The 17,429-nt window shown below is 43.1% G+C and overlaps 1 protein-coding gene across 2 annotated transcripts in view; it reads right to left on the bottom strand.

The window, feature by feature from the left end:
- Window positions 1-17,155, bottom strand: part of si:ch211-51h4.2 (uncharacterized) — a 158,302-nt gene extending 141,147 nt beyond the window's left edge. For both annotated transcript variants that reach the window (XM_055646256.1, XM_055646255.1), the window contains exons 1-3: window positions 17,017-17,155; window positions 4,796-4,837; window positions 1,544-1,617 (exon numbers count right to left, since the gene is read on the bottom strand). In XM_055646256.1, coding sequence (XP_055502231.1) covers window positions 1,544-1,617; window positions 4,796-4,837; window positions 17,017-17,143 — 243 coding nt within the window. In that variant the 5' untranslated portion in view covers window positions 17,144-17,155. The remainder of the gene's footprint in view (window positions 1-1,543; window positions 1,618-4,795; window positions 4,838-17,016) is intronic.
- Window positions 17,156-17,429: the final 274 nt, after the last annotated feature.

Consider the following 17,429-nt stretch of genomic DNA (forward strand, 5'->3'; position numbering starts at 1 on the left):
GACAGAAAGGCTGGTCATTGAACAGGCCGCTTTGGAGGGTGGGGGGGGGGGGGGGGGGGGGGGGGGGGGGCAAATAATGGGGGTGGTGGCTTGAAACAGGTGGGCATGGGAACAGCGGGGCAGAGTTTGATGGTGACTGCACGGGGGGGGCCAGAACAGGGTGGTGGGGCCTGTGCCCACCAACAGGGATTGCAACTGTGGGTGTCCAAAATGTTTTGGGCGGTCGCTTCACGCACTTGCTGCGTATGGGCGTCTGGAGAGACGGTGCTGTCGAATCAACCCAGGGCCCGATGAGTATGGATAGTCGTCGGGGTTATTACCATGCGTATGCCCGTCGCGATTGTACCATCAGATTTAAAATGCAATGGGATTGTATCGATTCCAAAATTCAATCGATCATAGCGCGAGCCGTATTACCATCAACCAGAAAAAAACAATGCCATATCTGGAAATGATTTCTATGTCAAGAAAGTTTCAGAGTGTACAGTATCTTTGAACTCTACCTATGCCAATTGTCTAATGATCAATTGTCCTAAATGTTCTTCATAAAATTTGCTCAGTCAAACCAATTTTATCAGCAAGGTTTAGGCAGGAATGGAAAATGTCAACAGTAACATTACCAGAGGCCACTGGCATGATCAACAAAATATAGCATTCCCTTTTGCAATTAATAATATTTAGGTTATGATATATTAGCTTTCAACTCCTCAATGTCGAGCAAGTTATTTGCAACATATTTTTAGTTTAGTTTATAGATACATGCCCTTCGAGTGAGTGCCGACCAGCGACCACCGCACATTAACACTATCCTACACATACTATGGATAATTTACAATTATACTCAAGCCAATTAACCTACAAACCCGCACGTCTTTGGAGTGTGGGAGGAAACTGAAGATCTCGGAAGACACGGGGAGAACGTACAAACTCCGTACAGACAGCACCCGTAGTCGGGATCGAACCCGGGTCTCTGGGGCTGCAAGCGCTGGAAGGCAGCAACTCTACCGCTGCGCCACCGTGCCACCCACTAATGCCCCTGTCCCACTTAGGAAACCTGAACGGAAACCTCTGGAGACTTTGCGCCCCACCCAACGTTTCTGTGCGGTTCCCGGAGGTTGCAGGTAGTGGAAGCAGGTAGGGAGACTGACAAAAACCTCCGGGAACCCCACGGAAACCTTGGGTGGGGCGCAAAGTCTCCAGTGGTTTCCGTTCAGGTTTCCTAAGTGGGACAGGGGCATAAGTGTTCTTCATAAAAATACCTCAGTCAAGCCAATTGTATCAGCATGGTTTAGGCAGGTATGGTAACATTACCAGATGATCAAGATAATGTAGTATAAAAAGTATAGTGTTTGCTTTTGCAATTCAGGTGATGAGATATTAGCTCCACAAAGTCAAGCAAGTTATTTGCTACACACTTTCTGGATGACTAGAGCAAAAATCTACTAGAGGAACTCAGCAGGTCAGGCAGCATCTGCAGAGGGAAATGACCAGACAATGTTTGAGCTCAGGACCTTTCTTCAGACAGAATTTTGTATTTACTTACCTGCATAAAAAATCCCGTTATAAACGAGACCAAAAAAGGTTGCAGGCCAGCATGTGCCACTGTTCCTGGCAGTCCTAGAACAGAAGAATACAGAGGGTAGAATAGTGGCGTACATGTACAGGCCCTCTGGCACCATGCTAACATGATGCCAAATCAAACTATGCACATCTGGACCCCACTTTACAGTTCACACGCTGCCTAAATGCCCCTAAAACCGCTGTCGTATCTGCTTCTATCACCTGCTCGCATAACACATTCCAGGCACTGACCAATCTGCCTCAAATTACGTATAAACTCCCCCCCTCAACTAACGTCCTCTAACATTCGATATTTCCACCTTGGGGATAAAGGTTCTGACTACCTGTGCCTCTCATAATTTTTATATATTTCTATCAGGTTGCCCTTCAAACACGAGTGAAAGTGATCCAAGTTTGCCCGACCGATAGTGAAAACTCTCGAAACCATGGAATGTCCCGACAAACTAATTCAGTACTCTCCCCAAAGTCTCCACACCTGTCCCACAGTGTGGCACTCTGAATTGCTAGTTAGGTTAATGACAAAGTTTCTAGTCAGCGCCCCGAATGATGAAGGTAAACATGACATACACCTTCTTCACCACCCCATCCACTTGTGTTCCCCAGTTGCAGTGAGCCATGGATCTACACCCCAAGATCCCTCTCTACACAGGGCTCTAGTCTCCCAACTGTATGCCGACTGTACTACATGTTACAAAAATAAATTAAACCTCAATGCTCCCAAGGGTCTTGCCATTTACTATAATACTTTCCTCTTACATTTTACCTGCCAAAATGCCACACCTCCCATTTTTCAGGCTTAAAATCCATTTGCCATTTCTCTGCCCGTATTTACAATTGATGGACATGCTCTTGTCTCCTCACCATCCACAAGTCTGCCAATTTACAGATCATCTGCAAGCTTAATAATAATCACATATAATCGATGAGTCCAAACTTTTCATAGGGCTGAGCGTAGAATTGGAAGATAAATTGTAGAGCTATTAACAAATACTCCAAGTAGCAATCCAACAAGTTTATTTGCATATAATAAAGTCACACTACAAGTTGTCACCACTGTGACTAAATCCCGACTAACCGCTAGTGGCTGGAATCGTTAGTAATATGGTGAGTAATATGGTAAGTATTAAGAAGGCATGGTGGCCCAGCGGTAGAGTTGCTGCCTCACAGCGCCAGAGTTTGTACGATCTCCCCGTGATTTTTCTCCGAGGATTTTCTCAGAGCTCTTTGGTGTCCTCCCACACTCCAAAGACGTACAGGTTTGTAAGTTAATTGGCTCGGTGGGAATGTATAAAATGTAAAAATGTCCCTAGTGTGTGTAGGGTAGTGTTGATGTGCGGTGATCGCTGGCTGGTGCGGACTTGGTGGGCCAAAGGGCTTGTTTCCACACTGCATCTCTAAACTAAACCAGAAGAATTTTCAAAGCATCACTCGCTGTAAACCAATTTCTGCTTTTTTATTAGCAACCGGAATACACGTTGACAGTTTTATCCATCAACCATCCATCAAGACATCATTCAGTTCGCACTTGTGTTCTGCATCAACACCAGAACTTCAGCGACAATTATTATTCCTTACTTTGACTTCCCCCAATAAATACATGGATAGTTCCCAGCCCACACTAACCTCATGAAATTATCTTTGTTAAAGCAATTACTCAAAATATATTCTGCTATTAAATAATTAATGACACCAGGTAAATTAATCAGCTATCTCTTGATTTTGATACACAATTAATTCAGTGACTGAATGAAATAAATTCTAAAATGGATTCAATAAATAAATAAATAGCTTCTGGTTGAGGGGTAACATTTAAGTATAAAATCAATTAGATATTTGAATACGCTGAATAGATTTCACAACTTCTTAGATGCTAAAATGAAAATACCATGTAGTGGATCAAATACATGTATCCAATTAACTTTTTAATTTGCTACAAACTATGAGGACACGAGAATCGGCCAACAAAAATGGCAAACTGTGTAGGAAGGAATGGCAGATGCTGGTTTACACCAAAGATAGACACCAAATTCTGGAGTAACTCAGCGGGACAGGCAGTAATCTCTGGAGAGAAGGAATGGGTGACGTTTCTGGTCGAGACCCTTCTTCAAACTGCGGCACCAGTACTTCAGAAGTGTCACCAAAACAAATACATGGGAGACGGGGAACTTGTAGCATATTAATGAGCTCTGATCACTTTCCAGAATGAATGGAAACTTAAATCAAAAACCAATCTTTAAGAAAGAACTGCAGATGCTGGGAAAAAAAAGTAGACAAAAAATGCTGGAGAAACTCAGTGGGTGAGGCAGCATCTATGGAGCGAAGGAATAGACCAGAAACATCATCTATTCCTTCTCTCTATACATGCTGCCTCACCCACTGAATTTCTCCAGAATTTCATGTCGACCCTGACCAATCTTTGTACCTTTTACATACTTACCCGATTGTCATTAGTCACGGCAAATAATCCTAGCATATTCTCTACTCACTTCGTTAATATTGAATACAATCAGAAAAGGATGCAAATGTTAAACGTGTTTAGTGACATCCCCCCGGGGTAATTCAGTTGGTTTACAAGCCATGAGTGAACATTTCAAGATAGTCATCAAGCCAAGATATGAATATTTATACAAAGTATCGCCACGCTAACGTGAACAGAGCGGAATGGAAATAAACCTCCCATCTAATGACTCCATTTATACCTCACGCTGCCTCTGCAAGGCCAGCAGCATAATCAAGGAACAGTCGCACCCTGCCCACTGTCTCTTCTCCCCTCTCCCATCAGACAAAATGTATGGAAGTGTGAAAACGCACACCTGCAGATTCAGGGACAGTTTCTTCCCAGCTGTTATCAGGCAACTGAATCATCCTACCACAACCAGAGAGCAGTCCTGAACTACAATCTTCCTCTTTGGTGACGCTCAGACTATCTTTGATCGGATTTTGCTGGCTTTACCTTGCACTAAACGTTATCATGTATCTGCACAGTAAATTGATTGTAATCATGTGTAGTCTTTCTGCTGACTGGCTAGCACGCAACAAAGATTTTTCACTGTACAGGGTACCTCGGTACAGGTGGCAACAGACTAAACTGAAATTGAACTGAAATCCGTAAAGTTTGCTCATTTTTGTTTGAAATGCAAGACAAATAGACAACTCAGTGTTACTTACAGGGGTAACTTGCGCAATCTGTTTGGTGTAAATGAAATAGACTTACCTAATATTCCAGTTCCTAAAATGAAGGCAATTGTAAGGAAATCTGAAGAAATAGAATTTAAAAAAAAACATGAATTAACCGAGTCTTTTAATATGTTTTTTTCCACATAAACATTATAATCAGATGAAAATCAGTCAGAAATTACAAGCTATACACAAATGTAACAGGTATGACGAGATATTGCAGGCGGCTGTTACCTTGTATATAACAATTACAGCTAAATTTGATTTAACTTTGACTATCTGGCTCCACCTTGCATTAAATGTTATTGGCATTATTCCCTTTATCCTGTATCTGTACACTGTGGACGGCTCGATTGTAATCATGTATAGTCTTTCCGCCGACTGGTTAGCACTCAACAAAAGCTGTTCATGGTAAACGTGACAATAAACTAAACTCAACTCATTCTCACTTTCTCAGTTCCCTGTCTATTCTTGGACAAAGAGTTTGGAATGTTGAGGTGAACGCTGTTACTAGCAGGAGTTTGGACTTGTTTTCTTTTGGTATCCAGACACAACAGCGTGATTGACTGTCATTTTGTTTATTTTAAGATTGGTTTAGAGATACAGCGCGGAAACAGGCCATTCGGCCCACCGGGTCCGCGCCAACCAGCGATCCCCTCATATTAACACCATCCTACACCCACTAGGGACAATTGTTACATTTGCCAAGCCAATTAACCTACAAACCTACACTTTGGAATGTGGGAGGAAACCGAAGATCACGGAGCAAACCCACGCAGGTCGCGGGGAGAACGTACAAATTCCGAACAGACAGCACCCGTAGACGGGATGTAACCCGGGTCTCCGGCGCTGCATTCGCTGTAAGGCAGCAACTCTACCATTGTGCCACCGTGACCATTTGGGGGTTTAAAAAAAAACAAAATGCCCCTTGTATTTGTGCAATCTAAAGGTTTTATTAATAACCCTAATTGCATTTTTGTTTAATTTCCTCTTTTCATTCTCGTGCATTTCCTTCTTAATTTCCTCTTCCTTGAATGCTTACAATATATGCGGAAAAGAACGTTACGACAAATTTATTTTGTTGTAATGTTTGGGGGTGAGTGAGGAAGCGGTGGAGGACGAGGGGGTGCAGATTTTGGGAGGGAGGAGTGAGAATTATTTTCCTTCCCTTCACCACTGTGAATTTAACACAGCACAACAACTTCAGCTGACAATCGACAATAGTTGCTGGACGAGGCCATTCGGCCCTTCGAGCCAGCACTGCCATTCACAGTGATCATGTACCCCGTACCCCATTCCTGCCTTCTCCCCAGATCCCATGACTCCGCTATCTTTAAGAGCAGGATTTGCCAGTGGGAAGAGCCCAGTGTTGAGATGTCATGGTGAACTGCCCGCCAGATTCCAATGCTGGAGGCTATAGTCGGGGAATTTAAATTTTAATGCAAGAAAACACTGCTTTTAATCTGGAAAATGTTGTTGTCTAACTACATTATACATGATCTCTCACTGGAACATCATACATGAATATTAAAAAGGACACAAAGTGCTGGAGTAACTCAGCAGGTCAGGCAGGCAGCATTGCTGGTGAACAGGGACGAGTGTTCACTATTCAGTCTGAACACAGAACAGCACTTCCCCATGTTCTCCACAGATGCTGCCTGACCCGCTGAGTTACTCCAGCACTTTCTATCTTTTGGTATTATCCAGCATTTGTAGTTCTTTGTTTCGAAATAAATATGAATGTGTTTCAGCAGTTTGCCCTTGGCCTGTATTGGTGATGATCTACTACCAGGGCCAGATCATTATTGAGCCAGTTCCCAGGACGGTACACTTGAAGAGAACAATAGCTGCAGAAGCTGGAACATTTGTCAGGTTGTTCAGTGTTGGCGGCTTTCCACACATCTCTCGCCACTGCACACACACACAGCCGTGCCCATGTGAATGGTCGGTGCAAATTAACAGCAGACACGTGTGGTCTTGCAAGTGATGCTTCCTCAATAGAACCTACTGCGGATTATTCGCACTTTTACGAACTCCAGGCGTTCGGAGACACAACGGGTGGCAGACGATGGAATCCTGGGTGTAATTACTCGACTCGTACACCGGTAAAGGTATAAGCATCTTTAATAGACTGCTCAGTGCCAGATATACAGTACATTATACCTGTACCATATAACCATTACAGCACGGAAACAGGCCATCTTGGCCCTTCAAGTCCGTGCCGAACACTTATTCTCCCTTAGTCCCATCTACCTGCACTCAGACCATAACCCTCCATTCCTTTCCCATACATATAACTACCCAATTCATTTTTAAATTATAAAAACGAACCTGCCTCCACCACCTTCCACTGGAAGCTCATTCCACACAGCTACCACTCTCTGAGTAAAGAAGTTCCCCCTAATGTTACCCCTAAACTTCTGTCCCTTAATTCTTAGGTCATGTCCTCTTGTTTGAATCTTCCCTACTCTCAATGGGAAAAGCTTTTCCACGTCAACTCTGTCTATCTCACTCATCATTTTAAAGACCTCTATCAAGTCCCCCCTTAACCTTCTGCGCTCCAAAACTAAAGACCTAACTTGTTCAACCTTTCTCTGTAACTTAGTTGCTGGCTCGTCCAGGCTGCTGCATCTACTAAATGCAATGAACACTATAAAGCATGCACTAGGCCGGGTTATTACTAATAAGCATTCTGATTGGCTAACATGCAATAGCCAATCTACATCTCTTCTCGTAGAAAATGAAAAGCATTGCTTTAAACAATATGCTGAGGGAATATAGTCAAGTTAAACAAAATCTCCACCTTAAAAAGTTCCATTGACTTGGCCTCCACAGCCGTCTGTGGCAATGAATTCCACAAATGCTGCCCGACCCACCAAGTCCCCCCAGCACTTTGCTCTGCTCTAGGTTTTCAGAAACTAGACAATGGATACAATAGAACTTTTTAACTTTAAAAACAAACTTTTAAATCAAGTCAAGTTTATTCGTCACATACACATACAAGATGTGCAGTGAAATGAAAAGAGGCAATGCTTGCGGATTGTGCAAAAAAAACTACAAATCATCCCCAAATAAACCCAGGAGGGCTCCAGACGCACCCAAAGTGTTCCATTTCACCCAAGAGATGACCCCCAGTAAGTACTTTTGAACAAGGGGGTTGGAAGAAGGTATAAATTTGATCAGTTTTCACTATTCAGATGTCCTTCCCCTCAGGTATTCACTCATGTGAACGACCATTTGCCATCGCTCCACTTCATTCCAAAATTGTGCACCCTAATGTTGCCGTCTCCCCCCACCCCCCCCACCCCCACCACCACCCCCAAACCCATTCCCTATCCACCTACTCCATCTCTTGCCTGAACATTTGCCAATTAGTCTGTTTGCAACCTTGCCACTATGTTTATTTGCCTAGGGTGCTGTGAAGAGCCTTGGACAACTTTTGACAATAACAATTTTTTTTTTTTAATTACACCTGTAACAGCACAACCTTGATTTATGATTTATGATTTATTGGTTGGATAGTTCTACCCAACAGACAGAATGGATAAAAATGGAGAAGGAGGATTGCCATCCTTGTAATATAGGAACGATCCTCTTTTCTCCAAAAAAACTGAATAACACAATATATAAGAAGAACCCAATTATATATGATACAATAAGAATTTGGAAACAAATAAAATTATCTTTAAAATTAAGAAATCTATCACTGTTAATGCCAATAGCAAATAACCCTTTATTTAAACCATCTCTTATTGATAAGACATATAACCAATGGGAAAGTCTCAGAATTAGAAGGATTGGGGATATGTACGAAACAGGAAACCTACTATCATTCCAACAACTACAATTAAAATTTAAATTGAAAAACAACCAATATTTTAAATATCTTCAGATTTGCGACTTTGTGAAAAAATATATACAAGGATATCAAAAAGTAACTCCTGACTTATTGGAAGAAGCAATGAATATTGAAGCTGACTCACAAAAATGAATATCCTATTTATATAATAGTATTCTAAATATAGACCTACCATCGACAGAGGTACTTAGAGAAGAGTGGGAACGGGAACTAATGATAAAAATTACGAAGGTTAAATGGGAAAAATACCTGATATATATATATTCACAAATGTTCAATTAATGCAAGACATAATCTAATTCAATTTAAAATTATACATAAATTATATTATTCAAAAACAAGATTGAACAAATTTTATCCAAATATATCCGCTACTTGTGATAAATGTCTAGCCCAAAATGCAACTATAACACACTCCTTAGGTTCCTGCACTTTATAGATTTTGGAATGATACTTTTGAAATATTTACAAAATTATTCAAGACAAGAATGGAACCTAATACTGAAATGATTATATTTGGTGTAATGGAAGATGGGAATAAATTGAACACATCTCAAAATCTATTCCTTAACTATGGTTTAATAATAGCAAAAAATTAATACTTAAATTTTGGAAGGGTACATCAATACCAACGCTTAAAATGTGGATTGCAAGTATGTTGGACACCGCTCATCTTGAGGAAATGCGATTCCTCCTAATGGATAAATCAGACCAATTCATAACGAGTTGGTCTCCATTCGCCGTTTTTTTGGAATCATATGGTGCAACACAATTGTAAAAAAATAACTGTTTCAGGACTGGACGAGGGTTGGTCAAGAATATAAATAATGATCTCCTTTTCTTTTTTCTTTTCTTTTCTCTATTTTCTCTCTCAACTATCTTCATTTACTCGTTTTCTTTCTTCACACACTATATTTCACATCTTTCTATCCTTTACTATCTAACTTCTTTTTCTTATTCTCATCGTTTTTCAATGTAACAAAAAAAAAAGAAGTTGTACATAAAATGTATTATGAAAATATATATTAGGCACTTTGGTGCCATATGACTACTTACTTCTAATAAAATAAAATATTTAAAAAAACAGCACAACCTTGCATCTAGATTTTCACTCGCACAAAACTTTTCTTGCTTCTCTGCTCTTTGAACGTTGCCATCATCCCAGTTCCCCTCTTAATCGACATCAGCGCCCATTGCTTGATCACTCATTCCTCACAGGGTAAAACCTGTGTCCGGTTCAGTAACTCTTCAGCGTTCAGGTTTAGATCAGAGTAACCTCGGTCTCACCCTCGGACATTGTCACCATTCTCTCCGCAACTTCAAACTGTCCTGTTTTCTCTTTTTTTCCCACCTATTTGGAATCAGTTTCACATTCTACAACTCCTGACTGGTCCTCACCACATTCACAACCTGCCCATTTACTTTCAGATTTCCAGCGTCTGCAATTCTTGGACTTTCAATTAAAATCCCAATGTTCATTCATAATTTTCTCATGATCTCAACTCCTACCAACCCTTCCAAAACCGCCACTCTGTCTCATTCCCAAACTTAATTACGCCATCAATGGCGTTTAACTCGTCAGCTACTAACAGGGTAGATATCATATTGGACCTGCTCCTGGAGAGCTCTCCTCGTCTACTCAATCTCCGAGTGGTAGAATCTTAGGAGAGTTGGTGGGAACCCGACCACCAGGTGGTGCCGGAATGGCTGCTTCACCATCAGCCTGTCTTGCCCTTTTCTCTTTTTGTTGTTTTCCAGTTAGTGCTAAATGTATGTTTTAGTGTTCTTCAGCTTTGGTTTTTTGCGGGGATGGGGTTGGGGAAACTTTTTAAAATCTTTTACCTCGACGGAGATGTGATTTTTTTCCGTATCGTAACTCCGTCCACACTGCAGCCAAACATCGAGGAGCTGGCGGCCTCTTGCTGGGTATTGACTTTGGGAGCTCTAACCACGGGAGCCTGCAGGATGTAACCTCGTGGAGCTGGTGGTCCCTGTCGGGGATTGCCGTCGGAGCTCCAACAACGGGAGCCTGCGGACTTTAACATTGTGGAGCTCGCAGTCCCTTGGTTAGGGACCGACTTCTGGAGCTCCAGGCTGCAGGAGCTTTGACCATCCCAACGTGAGGGCTTTGACAGCCCCAATCGCGGGAGCTTCGACCACCCGAACTGCGGGTGGTTCGACTGCCCCAACCCCAAGTAAAGAGTGAAGAAAATTAGAATTCATTGCCTTCCATCACAGTGAGGAATGAGGGGAATCCGCTGGGGTGGATGTTTATGTTAACTTTTATGTAGTTGTGCATCTTGTTGCTTTTTTTAGTATGGCTGTATGGTAAATGGAGTTTCATTCTACCTTAATTGGTACACGTGACATTAAAATACCTTTGAAGGGGGGACAATAACACTGGTTTAATATAGGATTAGTGTAAATAGGTGATCGATGGTCAGCATGGACTCGGTGGGCTGAAGGGCCTGTTTCTGCAGTTTCACTCTAAGGCTGTGATCTTTCTCTCCATGTTAAAAGCTCTTAAAAGATAATAAATCTTTTGTCTTCTCACATTTTTGTGTCTCAATGTCAAACTAAATGCTAACACTGCCCATGTGACTGTGACAAAAGGTGCTCTTAAATTTGTGTTGACTAAATATCCAAATCTGCAGCATCTGGACATGGGAAAATACGGGCAAGATGGGAACACTCAGCATTCAGCAGGTCAGACACCTTTTGCAGAGAGACAAACAGAAATGTTTCAAGTCAAACGGCCATTCTGATTTGAGATTTTTTTTGGTTTCAAAACACGGTCATCAAATAGAGTTCAGCTAACATCATAGCCATTGTGAAGACGGGTCCAGACCCGAAATGTCTCCTCCTATCCATGTTCTCCTGAGATACTATATTTTAGGTAGACAAAAATGCTGGAGAAACTCAGCGGGTGAGGCAGCACCTATGGAGCGAAGGAATGGGTAATGTTTCGGTTTGAGACCCTTCTTCAGACTTAGTTTGTCTGCCTGCCCTATATGCTGTGAAGTATCTTGCCCCAATCCAGAAACAATCAGATTTAAAGTGAAGATAGACACAAAATGCTGGAGTAACTCAGCGGGACAGGCAGCATCTCTGGAGAGAAGGAATGGATGACGTTTCGGTTTGAAATCCTTCTTCAGACTGATCAGGGGAGGGGGCGGGACAAAGAGAGAATGCAGGCGGAGACAGTAGTGTCCGCCTGCAGTGGGAGAACAGTGAAGGGGATGGAGAGAAAGCAAGGGCCGTCTGAGGTTCCAGTTCCAGGTTTAAGGTGAACTGATTGAGTGGCAGTGGATTAGACTCAAACCTTCCCCATTGTGGTTTGTTGAGGATTTGAGCAGAAGATCTTGTATGTTATTCCGCAGCAGCAGCACAGATGTTGCCTGAACCGCTGAGTTACTCCTCAAGTTTGAGGTTTGAGACCAAATCTGAACACAATTCTCCAGGTGTGGTCTCACCAGGGCCCCTTACAACTGCAGTAGGACCTCCTTGCTCATATATTCAAATCATGGAGTAACACAACTGGACATGCTCTCTCTCTCTCTCTCTCTCTCTCCCCCCCCGTGTTCACTACCAAGTTCTTTTTTTCACTAATGGCCACGAGCAGGGTATACTCAGGGGTGGCACTGAACAGGTTAATATGTGCCCTTTGTTCCAACCAGAAGCCGATCGACAGACAGACACAGACAAAAAATAATAAATCAGTCTTTGAAGAGGGTCCCAACTCAAAAAGTCTCCAGTAATGCTGCCTGACCCGCTGAGTTACTCCAGCAGTTTGCGGCCTTTTGAGTAAACCAGCGTCTGCAGTTCCTTGTTTCAACAAGAGTAAAAGTCCAACATCGACAACAAGGTTTCTGCCAGTCTATCCAAACCACCTGCAAACTCTTCCTCTCAAACATCTGGAGATTGGTGTTCGAATTGGAGGAATTATCCAGCAGATCATTCAAGTGACATCCTGACCATGAGCAGCTTTACAATGGCCTTTGTATCAACCAACATGTTTTTCACCCAACATGCTCCTGGCAAACTCCCAGTTTACTTTTGTTCAACAATGAGATGTCGTTTTAGTTTCACAGATACAGCATGGAAACAGGCCCTTCGTTCCACCGTCAATCCTACACTCTGCAGACAATCTAGAGAAGCCAATTAACCGGTAAACCTGTACGTCTTTGGGATGTGGGAGGAAACCGGAGCACCCGGAGAAAACCCACGCGGTCACAGGGAGAATGGACAAACTCCTTACGGACAGCACCCATCATCAGGATTGAACCCAGGTCTCTGGCGCCGTAAGGCAACAAATCTACATCTGCACCGCTGTGCCGCCCTAGAGATGATCATCAAATCAAGTGCCACAAATTCCACATCCTTGCTCATCTCAATCCTCAGATTGAACAAGATTAATTTGGATTTTGTCATCTTGAGATCTACCAAAATTAGATTTTTAAAATCACATATTTTTTTCCATATATGAAATTGAACAGTGAACACAGAGCAGCGCAGTACAGGAACACAGCATCATCCTCGGCCAACAATACCTGTGCCAAACAGGATGCTAACTAATCTCCTCTGCCTGCACCCGATTCACGTCCCTCCATCCCCTGCATATCCATGCACCTGTCCAAGAGCCTCTTACATGCAACAATTGTATCTGCCGCCACCACCACCATTCCTGACAGCGCCTTCCAAACACCCACCAGTGTAAAAATAACTTGCCGTGCACTTCATTTAAACTTTGCCCCTCTCACCTTTAAAGCTATGGCCTCTCAATGTTGAAACTTCCATCCTGAGAGAACTGTTCCACCAGGTCCCCTCTCAATCTCATGTTCCAGAAAAAACAATCCCGGCTTGTCCAACCTTACATCGTGAATACCCCCCAATCCGGGCATCATTCTGGTAAACCTCCTCTACACCCTCTCTGAAGCCTCCACATCCTTCCTGTAATGGGGTGACCAGAACTGCACACAATTCTCCAAATACAGCAGAAGCGAAGTCCTCTAAAGCTGCAACACGACTTCATGACTCTTATATGCAATGCCCCGACCATTGAAGGCAAGCATCCCTTAGGCCTTCTACACCACCATCTAGTTTGCTTCCTTTAGAATAAAATCATGTTCTTCCATCCGTGCCTCAGCACGCCAATTGCTGATGCCGTGTTCTTACTTTTGTCATCTCCAAGCTTGGGGCAACACCCATATGACATCACATAGACTTGCATCCGACCAGGATGCATCACCCATGGTCAGTCATGACCGAGAGGGGCCTACTATACTATACCTACCACGTTTAAATAAAAAGCTATTAAAACTGAAGAGAAACTATTTTTCTTTAAGCACAGTAAGACAGTAGATCACCAAAAATGCTAAATCATTCTGCCAGCAAGTTCGTGTTCAGAAAACATAGGAGTAGAATTAGGCCATTCAGCCTATCGAGTCTACTTCGCCATTCAATCATGGCTGATCTATCTTTCCCTCTCAACCCCATCCTCCTGCCTTCTCCCCTCTTGCATTTGAACCTCCTAGAAAATAATTAGCACCTCAGCTTCAAGCAATCTCATAAATAAAACTATGAGAGGCATAGATAGGGTAGACAGTCAGAACCTTTTTTTCCCCCAGGTGGAAATATCAAAGACTAGACGGGGGAACCACTCTTCATCTCCACCTGAATACAGTGCAGAAGGCTCACTATTTTGCAGCCAAAGACACTGCCAACCAAGCAACAGGTAGATCATATCCTTTTATTCCTTGCAAAATGGCAGAAACCATGGTTTTCTCCTGCAGGTTTCCACGATTATCAGCAGATGCAAGGGAAAAAAACCCCTTCGTAAGGATCCAACGGGGTAAACCTTTATGGATTTGCAGGTTAGCTGAGATTTGTGCAACACTATTTATCTTCAGGCCACTATTTGTAGCCCTGGAGATTAAACCGGCTTGTAAGATCTGAGCGAGTGTACAGTATTTGTGAGAGAAATCTCTTCAGTTTGGCAAGGAGTAAGGAGCTAAATAGGTCACAGAGCTTATGCTTGCATGATGGAAAAGCATCATACAGCAATTCAATAGTCATCAATCTACAAGGCATTCCATTATGGAGCAATTTAATCACACAGATCGATTGTCAGGAGTCAAAACCTGAACAGCAGCATCCACAGTTCCATCTATCCGCTCAGAGCATCAAATCCATTCATCAAACGAAGACACATGTGTCTCCATTTTGCCTTTATCATTTATCCTGAACTTTTTCCTCGTGTCACTGATCACAACTACGAAGCTCGGCTTGGATCAATCATCATCTCCAATGGCATCAGGTTAAAGGAAAGCCTGCTGAAGATCTTGTCAGGATCAAACTGAGCCCCATATAGATGTAGGCACTGTTTCTTTCCCATTCTCAGTACACTTATATTTACTGTACAGCGCCGAAAACCCAGGTTCGATCCTGAACTCGGGTGCTGCCCATGTGGAGTTTGCACGTTCTCCCTGTAACCGGGCTTGTTCCCTCCGGGTACTCCGGTTTCCTCCCACATCCCAAAGATGTGCGGGTTTGTAGTTTAATTGGTCTCTGTAAATTGCCCCCTAGTGTGTAGGGAGTGGATGAGAAACATAGAACGAGTGTGAATGGTCAGCATGGACTCAATGGGCCGTAGGACCCGTTTCCATGCTGGATGAAGCTATGCCCTGTGTTCATGACAGATAGCAATGGTTCTTGCCAAGCGCATCACAACCAAAATCAAACATAAAGAGGCCAAACTGAACAAATATTAAATCATATTAAATGTATTGTGTAGGGAGGAAACTGCAGATGCTGGTTTAAACCAAAGAAAGACACAAAATGCTGGAGTAACTCGGCGGGTCAGGCAGTATCTCTGGAGAAGGAATAGGTGATGTTTTGGGTTAAGACCCTTCTTCACTGGAATATACCTTTTTTTTTAAATGGACTAAAATGAAATTGTTCTGAAGTGAAATTCACTTCCCTTTCACTGACAATGAATGTAGTAATATACGACACATTTGTATCATTATAAATAAGAACATGGTTAATGTGTGATATTAATGTGCGAGTCACGGAGTTGAATCGGCCCGTTCGCGGAGCTTGGAATCGGCCGCGGGATTTACCATCATCCGGCGGGAGCTTCAACATCGAGAGCCTCGATCGCCTCGACGCAGCGGGAGAACAAGCAAGGAAGACATAAGACTTTTTGCCTTCCATCACAGTGAGGAGGTGCCAGGAGATTCACTGTGATGGATGTTTGTGTTAAATTGTGTTCATTGTGTGTTCCGTTGCTTTTTTTCATGCCATGACTGAAAGCAGTGGCGGACTGGGTCTAAAAATATTGGTTGCCAGGAGACAAAGGGGCCCACTTCATCAGGGGCCTACTTGATATCGGGGGCCCACTTGATATCGGGGGCCCACTTGCCATCGGGCAAGCTGACACCCTGGCCAGTCCACCACTGACTGCAAGGTACACAATTTCGTTCAAACTATTGTTTGAATGACAATAAAGGAAATTCAATTCAATATTGGCAGGAAAACCCTTAAAGCAGCAGCGAGGGGCACAGTGTGTTGAAAGTCTGACAGAATCCTCAATGCATGGGGCACAAGGGCAGTGGAGGGTTTATGTTCACGGATTTAACTTTTGCCTGGAGCCATGTTAAAAATAGTACTTATTATACTGACAACATTGAACTGAGCAACTGCAGAAAGATGCCCGCTCTTTCCACTGTACGTCTGACTATAACAAACTTAAACTTTAAGATCTTTACAAAAATTAATCGGATGTGGAAAGCCAATAATTTCGAGATTGCAACATCTGCAGTTCCTGCTGCCTCCACGTTTTGGAGGATAGTCACCATCTGTCTCTAAGCCATACATACATTCATTGGGTAATGTACTCTGTAAACATCATTTCCCTAGATGGGGATTTGGGGAGTTTTTTTTTGGGGGGGAACCTTCACCAAAAGTTACTGCCCCCTACAAACAGATCTTTCATTGTACATTTTCAAAAGGAATATTTTAACAACACGCACCAAATTTTATGAAACTGCAGCACAAACTACAAAAACAACAAATGCAAGTCAGCAAATTGTGTGTCAAAACATTAGGTCAAGTTGCCACCCATAAAATAAGAGCACAAATTAATTCAATTACACTGAGGATATTGCAACTGAGGATAATTCTGAAGACAGAATCAGACTGCAGTTCCCAGAACACACAACTAATGCCACGAATACCACGTAATGCGTGTGGAAAAATACGTCGCCAATTGCGGCTGAGATATTTGTTATTTATGTTTAAACCATGGAGCTAGTGAAGCTCAGGGGTTTAAAGAGGCGCCGCCGTCTCTCCCTCCCTCCCTCCCTCCCTCCCTCCCTTGCACAAGATGCTGAACTCACAGCACTGCAGGTAAACCAGCCGCAGCTTCCACGGGCTGTCGCGGTTCTTCCTGCTGTTGCTGGATGCCATGGAGAGGGGTCTGTAGGTGACCCGCGGGGAGGAGCTGCTCTCCGGCTCAGCTGCCATCGCTGCTGCTCGGCCGGCGCGGGCAAGGGTGGGAGGCGGGGGAAGCAACAGAGGGAGGGAGGGAGCAGCAAACGGGGCAGCGCCGCCGCACTGGAGATGCCGATGGATTGCAAGTCCGTACGCGAGCTGCAAGGACTCAAATCGTTATGCAATTACTTCTAAACTAATTAGTAAGGGCACACATTTTGTTCATCAGCTGCATTAACTAACGTCCCGTGAGCATACTTTTTGCATAGACTTGTGTCTATGCAAAAAGTCTTGCAGTCTTGCATAACCTTGCAGAGCA

The sequence above is a fragment of the Leucoraja erinacea genome, chromosome 14 (genome assembly GCF_028641065.1).
Source record: "Leucoraja erinacea ecotype New England chromosome 14, Leri_hhj_1, whole genome shotgun sequence".
Taxonomy (NCBI): domain Eukaryota; kingdom Metazoa; phylum Chordata; class Chondrichthyes; order Rajiformes; family Rajidae; genus Leucoraja; species Leucoraja erinaceus.